At 63.2% G+C, this 7,748-nt stretch overlaps 3 protein-coding genes across 3 annotated transcripts; 1 reads left to right on the top strand and 2 right to left on the bottom strand.

Annotated features, from left to right (window-relative positions):
• Positions 1-118: 118 nt before the first annotated feature.
• On the bottom strand, positions 119-587 carry MNEG_5726 (hypothetical protein; the record flags this gene model as incomplete). The annotated part of the gene is made up of 2 exons (XM_014045796.1): positions 119-191; positions 427-587. 2 exons carry the CDS (start codon positions 585-587, stop codon positions 119-121), a joined length of 234 nt encoding a protein of 77 aa, XP_013901250.1.
• A 1,412-nt stretch (positions 588-1,999) lies between these two features.
• MNEG_5725 (hypothetical protein) lies at positions 2,000-3,231 on the bottom strand (the record flags this gene model as incomplete). The annotated part of the gene is made up of 3 exons (XM_014045795.1): positions 2,000-2,522; positions 2,832-3,045; positions 3,168-3,231. 3 exons carry the CDS (start codon positions 3,229-3,231, stop codon positions 2,000-2,002), a joined length of 801 nt encoding a protein of 266 aa, XP_013901249.1.
• Positions 3,232-6,320: 3,089 nt separating this feature from the next.
• MNEG_5724 (hypothetical protein) lies at positions 6,321-7,494 on the top strand (the record flags this gene model as incomplete). The annotated part of the gene is made up of 3 exons (XM_014045794.1): positions 6,321-6,372; positions 6,746-6,825; positions 7,216-7,494. The coding sequence occupies 3 exons, from the start codon at positions 6,321-6,323 to the stop codon at positions 7,492-7,494; spliced, it is 411 nt and encodes a 136-aa protein (XP_013901248.1).
• Between the last annotated feature and the right edge of the window lie 254 nt (positions 7,495-7,748).

The following is a 7,748-nucleotide window of genomic DNA, read 5'->3' as shown; positions in this document are numbered from 1 at the left end:
GCTGCGCACGATTGGACACTGCCATACGCCGCGGCCTGATCGGCGATCGCGGCCGCGAGCCGCTAAGCTGCGAGCCGCGTACGGCGCGCGGCGGCCGCCGGCACGACGGTCCCCGTGCTCACCCAGTGAGGTCGAGGCAGTGGGCATACTCTTTGAACTCGTGGGCCGCCTGGGCCTTGGCTTCGGCCAGCCTGGGCGAGCCAGGGGGAGGCGACGAGGGCGGGCCTCAGCTGCGGGCGCGAAAATGCGACGCGCGCCCGCCCGCGCGCTCGCAAGGGCCCCACCAAGGCTCCGCGTCCGCCGAGAGCACGCGCAGGATGGCCCCTCGTGGAGATGCGGACCGGCAGGGTCGTGTCGATGCATATGACCCAAGGGCTGCAGCACGGCACCTGCACTGACGCCGCCCCGCAGCGGAGTGCAACTCACAGGGCGTTGGCGCAGCTGTTCAGGGCTTTGTACTGCTCCGCGCATTTGCTGCTCTTGCTCTCGCTGTCCATGCATTCGTCAAACGCCGCCCGCTCGTCCTTGCAGCGCGTGAAGAGGTGGTACGCGAGCGCCTGCAGATCAGAAGTCTTTGGGGTTGCCATGCTCGCAAGAGTATACAAATTCTCTGCTACTTCAAGAGTTTGCGGGGCTGGCCGGCTTGCAGTGGTACGTAGGAGCCGTGCACGCTGAAGAGATCTCTGTGCAAAAGAGCGGGCAACACAATGACATATAATGCAACAGTACTGCCAACCTTGTCACGATGTGAGCCAGCCTCCGAGGGTGCAAGGGAGGCGAGGGGGTTGTCGGAGAATGTCGTGGCCTGGTGAGGTCGTGCCTGACCGCAAATGCGGAGTGTTGCTGAGCCATCAAGATCACAATTGAATGAAGGTTGAAATTTTCCGCGTGATACGATAGGCACGGCTCACCCGGTTTGACGCATAGAGAGCGGGCGCCTACGTCACAAAGGCACGCACTTGTGTATGCCTGCCTGCCGGCGCCCAGCACTGCAGGTCAGCAAGGCAATGCAAGAAGCAGCTGGCGCAGTAGGGTGTGGCCGGCACAGAGCACCGAGGCACGCGCAGCTGGCTTGGGCTTGACGCGGGTGATTAGCAAACGACGTCGGCGCGCCCGCAACGCTGCGACTGCACTAGATTCAACATGTGCAACAGAAACCTTACTCATTTCAGCCACGATCGCCTGGTCTCCGAAGGAATGGAACGGCCCCCGACACTCGGATGCCTCGCTACGCACAGTGACAGTGTGCGCCTGCCCACTGCAAAGAACGGCCAACTTCGAAAAAGCGAGCTAGCCAGACAGGGCTGTAGCTGCGCCTGGCCAAAACCCCTGCAGCTATACATTCACAACACGCTACCATTGATGGTAGCGTGTTGTGGCGTCTACAGGTTGACCAGAAGGGCTGACCGTCAAAGTGCTGATGGGTGCCGCAGCGCGGCCAGGCAATACACAGGGAACGGAGGTGTAGTAAATGGCAGGCTTGGTCCGCATGTAGGAAAGCATTGCTGTGCCACAAAGGGCGGGACCAACCCCTCGCACGACAGCTGGACGCGTGTCACGCGTCACACTGAGGCGTTGAGATTCACCCAGTTGCAGCATCATCCGCATGCATAGGTTTCCAGAGGTGAAGCAACAAAGCTTGATGTAAACATCATTCTTTCCAGCCGTTGAGGCATAGGGCAGGCAAGGCAGTGCCACAAGCTTGGGCTCAGCTGGAGAGGGCCTCCTTGAGGGTGTCGAAAAAGATGTTGGGCACAGCCATGGGCAGCCAACTGGACAAGTGAGCGAGGACAAGCAGCCGCTCGCATGCAGCCGGCATTGTGGATTGGCCTCGTATTCAAAAGCAAAGAAGCCCCTGCGCGGATTCGCAGGGCTTTGAGCGCAGGGCTCTTGTTGTATTGCATGTGGGCTATGGCGCGCGTCTTGGGAGTCCATGACCTGGGGGGATTCCAAAACTGTGGTGGCGGAAAAAGCGACTCATTGCAGGCGGTCTTGCACTCTAGCAGACTCCGTTGACGCAGCGCTTGGCCGCCTTGCGCTTGGCGGCCTCGGCCGCGGGGTTGAAGCAGCTCGCGCCGTTGCAGATCTCAAACTTGGCCAGGAGGAACGCGGTGTTAGGATTGACGTGGATGCCGGCCAGGACGGGCGAGTAGCCCTTACTGAAGTCTGCACTGCAGCCCTTGAGGCCCGATAAGACGGTCGAGTCGCTGTACCACTGCCCCTTCGCCGCCGGGCAGCCGCCGCCGTCGCTGCAGGCGTCGCACTTCCAGCAGCGCCCCTCCTTGGCCCGCGTCGCGCGCACGGCCTCGGGCTCGGGCCCGGCCGGCAGCTCGAGCTGGCAGCGCACGATAGGGGTGGACTTGACGTCTGGGGTGCCGGGTGCGAGGCTGGCGTACGCGCACTCCTTGCCGCCGCCGGCCGGCGCGGCCGAGTCGTCGAACTTGGTGTAGTTAAAAACGCTGCGGACGACGGCGTCACCCTTGCAGGCCAATGAGACGAGGCTGCTTGCGTACTGGTCATAGCTGCGGGCACGGGCGCGGGCGCGGGGCGGGGTAGATGAGGCGGCGTTGTAATCAAGTACGCACTGGTGCGCGATGATATGTGTGCGTTTAGTATAAGGGCGGCCAGACAGAGGGGAGCGGGCGTCAGCACGCAGCGCCAAGGCACTGGGCCTGCGCCGGAGCGCCCGCCCGCTGAAAGGGCGCGGCACGATCGTGGGTAGGCTTGCATGCAGGAATGGGCCGCGCGGTTCATGCCAGGTGTGCCCAGCCGCCGCCGCTGGCGCAGCGGCCGGCGGCTCGTGCATGTGCCCGTGCATGTGCGCTGACGACCTGATGTGGCCGGTGACGACCTTTGGCAGGGTCGACGGCTCCGGCAGGGCCGCGAAGACGGTGCCGCACAGCGGGCAGGAGTTTGCCGTGGTGGCCTTCGCCTCGTCAGCGCCCATCAAGCCGTTGTACGCGCAGCTGAGCTTCCTGAAGGCGGGGCTGAGGCAGAACGCCCGGGCGGCCGCTGCGTCCTTCTGCGCCGAGCCTTGGGCGTGTGCTGCGGTTGGAGAGGGGATTGCGGTGCTTGGGCGTGTGATGATCGGCCGCGGGGATGTTGCCTGTGACCTGGCAGCCTCCGAAAGTGCGGGCTGCTTGCGCCCACGAGGTTGGCCTGCTCACCTGACGGCATGCAGGATGCGCCGACGGCCAGCACGGCGCACAACATCGCCAGTCGTGTGCTCATGGTGGAGAGGTCTGCTCGTGCTGAGCACTAAGAACAACTGTGGCGGCACAGTGGAGTGTCACGCAGGTCGACTCAGAGACTCAGAGGTTGTCAAAGCGATTTGGCTTGCGTTGCTTCGACAAAGACGATCGCCGTCAATGATTTCTGCATATGATAGCTTGTGAAGGTAATAAGTAGCTCACTCAGCCCCTTGAGCTGGCCTGGCCCCTGCCGGGACACTGCCAGGTAGCTCGACTCAGGTTGGGGTGTGTGCGCTGCTGGCCACTGCCGGCATGTGACATATGGCACTCCGCTGTTGTATAGGGATCCCGAACTTGATCACAAGACATTACGTGTGAGGTTGGCCGGCGCACTCACATCGTGTCGAGCGACGCACTCATGAGTCAAGGCGAGGCCATCAAAGTTCAGACTAGACCGGGGGTGACACGCTTCTCGTGTGGTTGGTTCGGGGCTGCAAGGAGGGCGCTGCAGGAGCGTAGCTTAATAAAGGCCGGCATTCCAAAGAATTCAGTCAACATCGGGCGCTTTGGCCACGGTCGGCATCGAGCGCGCTATGCCACGCATAAACAGCGTGGCATCACAGGCAACCGAGGGAGGCTTGGGTGTGCCGGCATACGGGGCCTTTGCGCAAGGGCGCATGCAGGACCTGCTGCACCCCTTACCGTAAGGCATACTGGCAGCTGCATGCGGGGCGCGACTGAGGGGCAGCTCCAGCCCCTCAGCCCCGCCTGGGGCTGTTACTGCAGATATCAGCATGAGCGGGCCTGTCCCGCAGGCAGGGCGGGTTTTGGGCCCGACACACGGTATCTTGAACACACCAAGTGCTCCTGCGCTGCTCACGACAAGGGCGTGCTTTTCTGGTTATGGGCGCAGGTGCGTTTGACAAGGGCAAGGTATGCAACCCATCAACAGTGTCCTGCCTGCAGCTCGGACCGCTGCGTGAGGGGCACCACTGGATGCCAGAAACAGCCCTGCGCTATCCAGGCAACAAGTTTCTTGAGTTTTTGGGGACGTACTGAATCAACAGATAATTGAAGAACTTCTTCCAGACAGGTGGAGGTTGGTTACGAGAGGGAGCGCGGTTGTGTGGGGGAGGTTGCACGGCGCACACATAACAGGGGGGTGCTCCAGCTCGAACGAAGGAATTACTAATCAGAACAAACTCTAGGCACGGCCGATAGGCAATTAGGGGTACAAGCTGCAGGCATTGTTTTGCATCAGCTTTGCGAGTCGCGAGCTGTGTTGGACAGGATGAGTCGCAAATGACCCTAGCGGCGCGCGGACAGGCGGGGGCTGTATGGGAATGTGCTGCTGTCGTCGTGCATTGGCGCAAGGGTGTTTGAAAAATGCCCCATGGGCCCCATGCTTGGTTATTGGATCAAACCAGCCGTGGAAGTGCACAAATAAAGCCGAGCGCCGATTGTGCTGGGCGAGTGCGTAGACGACTGTATGTGCCCTTTGCTGTGCCCTTTGCCAGTTAGACAGATACCTGGTCCTACGATAATCACAGGATATGGTAACACCCAGACGGCAGCCGCAACAACTCTTTGGCTTGTGTCACCCTGGCGGCCGCGTCACCTGTCCTGGGTGCGCCGCTTCGCTCGTCCAACCCAACACAACCGGCTCGACTCTGGCGCGTACCTGCGGGAATTTGATTGTTTTGCCATACACCGAACCTGCACACGGAGCTTAAGAACACACCAAAGCGACGATCTTGGCGCTACTCCTTCCCAACCACCGCCCGCAAAACTTGCGGGGACGCACAGCCAATCCCGTGGTTGGCTTCACGCTTACAAGGCCTTTCAACTCGAGCGCATGCCATCTGACCGGCCCTGCGCCTGTAGTGACCCACAACGCCTGCATCATGGTGCAGTACGGCCGGCCGCGGGTGCTGGCGTCCACCAACTCAAAATTTGAGGTCCCACGCCACACCATGCCGAGCAGGCCGGGTGAGCCGGCTTGGGGCGTGCCCCGACAGCGAGTCGACCGGGATGAAAAGGCTTGGCAGGCAGAAGGGGCCTGCCACACATCAGTGAGCTGCGTGAGAGTGTCAGAAATGCTTTAAGCTGAAGTGGAGGTGGGGCCACACGGCCGTTGCCAGGGGGGAACCATGAGCAGTCCTGCGCAGCAGCGACACAGGTGTTGACCAGAAGCGCCTCGCGATTTCGCGCCAACGCCCATGTGATCACCGCTGCAGCCCGCACCATAATGCTCAAGGCAGTCAAAGCCGCTGGCGCAGAACAGCCGGCGTCCCCTGTGCCCGTGCGCTCCGTGCGAGCTGCTGCGGCGCCTGTCGCAGCAGCTGTCACTTCACCCGCCGCCGCCGCCGATTCCTCGGCACCCGGCCCCGTGCCGGCACGAGCCCCGGTGCCGCCCGCCCCCGCGGCCCCCGCCGCCGCGCCGGAGCGCTCCCCGCCCGGGTCGGCAGCCGCCGCCGCCGCGGCCGCCACCGCGCCGCACGGCGAAGAGGGCACAGGCGCCGCGGGGGTCGGCGAGGCGACAGGACCCGGCAGCGGCGCGGCGATCACGCGCTTTGATGCAAACAAGACGTCTGTCACGTTTTGGCTGAGGTTCCGGGTCTACTATGGGCAGTCGATCCGTGTTATTGGCGGCAACAAGGCGCTCGGTAAGGACCCGCTTCGTGCCGTTCCCGCCTGCAAGTGCATGCCTGCCTGCAGCCCCAGCGGGTATCCCCGTCCAGCCCACCCCTGCTGCGTGGCGCGGGCACTTATGCATGGCCCCGCAAGGCGCTGCTGTCTTCCTGCACTCCTGCCTGCGCTCGTGCCCGCGGCGCAACGGAGGAGCGTGGGGCGCGGCGCCCAGCTCGGGGCTGAAGGCGCCCACCCAGCAGCAAGCTGAAGCTTGCATCTGACGCTTTACACCCGCACCCCGGGCCCCATGCCTTGGACCCACCAACCACACACACACACACACACACACACACAAACACACACACACACACACACACACACACACACACACACATACACACACACGTGTGAACACACACGCACGCCATCGCCGTCTCACCGCTGACTTGACAACCTTCAAAACAAGCAGGTGCCTGGGACCTCTCAAAGGCGCCTGTTATGACCTGGTCCGAGGGTGATCTCTGGAACGTGACCCTTGACCTCGATGCGGGTGAGGCCGGCAATGCTCTTGACATAAGCATGTACACAGTTGGCAACAAGGACCCCAACCCACACAAACCGTGCGTCCTATCAGGGATGGTGCCCCGTGTGCACCCCTCGCCTTGCGCCACACCTCCCACGCCTCGCGGCTCTGACCTCGTGCTGGGGCGCAGTGGTCATCCCTCCCAACCCGCCAGCTGACCGCCCAACTGGTCGCGTCAACTGGTCGCACGCTGCCTTTTTGTCGGTTGTGGTCATCGGTTTGCGACCAAGCCGCCGCTTTTCCAGAGCACAATCGATGCGAGCCGCCACGTCTTCACACAGTATCACCACCTCCAACCAAAGCCGCGTTCTCCCAACTCGATCAACTCCCATCAACTCAGGCATGGTGTACGAGTACAAGTATGTCGTGGTGAACTACGACGGCCACTCAGCTGCCGCGTGGCAGCAGGGCAGCAACGCCGTAATCGGCCTCCAGGCAAGCCACCAGAGGGCAGCAATCTCATGAACGTGCACTGCGCGAGGGCTGCATGACGGCGGCAGCTGGCCACGCACACCCCCGCCGTTCCGCGTGCACTCTCCCACCCTTGAGGACATTGGGTGTTCATGCATGGGCCAAACCAGCGCATGCGTGATGGCAGCTTCGGGCAAGTGGCAGGATGATATTCACTGCTGCGCTCGCAGGCTGCCCAGACAAGTCCCCTTCTCCTGGGGTGCCGGATCCCAATTGCCCGCCCGGCCATCGGAGCCCTTGCCCGCGTGCGCCTCCCATTCGTGCACAGCCCGACCCGTGTGCACTCACGAGAACCACTCCCGCGGCGAACGCACCCTGTCGCGCCGGCGCCGCGCGCAGTGGGGCGACAAGCGGGTCGAGGTATTTGACAATTGGGCCAACGGTCCCGGCGCGGTGGTCGTGACAAACGGCGTGGAGGCGACCCGCGAGAGGAAGCTGCTCGCGTGGGCGGGTGACTACGTGGCGCAGCGGTTCGAGCTGGCGCGCGCCAAGGCGGAGCTGTCGCAGGTGAGCGCGGTTGGCGCGGCGGGCGCGGTTAGCGCGGCCGGCGCGCCGCGCAAGGGGACCGGCGGCAATGCAGTGTCGGCGGCAGGGATCAAACCCAGTTGGCGCCCCTGAGCGTGGCTGAGCAGCACGCCGACAACATCCACCTTAGCTGGTCGCCACGTACAAGCATGCTTCCTTGTTGGAATGGTGTGAGACGCCGCATAGAGCTGCGCCCGAAAGCCGTCTCCCGCTGGAGAAGCCGCAGCCAGCTGACGCCAGCCACTCTCTCAGAAGCAAGTGCTCCCAGTCGGGCTAGGGCCTGCATTTGCCCCCCAAAAGCCAGGCCACCAGCAGCCAGCCCGCCGTCGCTGCGTTTCGACCTGGCC

Source organism: Monoraphidium neglectum, assembly GCF_000611645.1.
Source record: "Monoraphidium neglectum strain SAG 48.87 unplaced genomic scaffold scaffold00873, whole genome shotgun sequence".
NCBI lineage: Eukaryota > Viridiplantae > Chlorophyta > Chlorophyceae > Sphaeropleales > Selenastraceae > Monoraphidium > Monoraphidium neglectum.
This window is presented reverse-complemented; position numbering and strand designations above follow the sequence as displayed.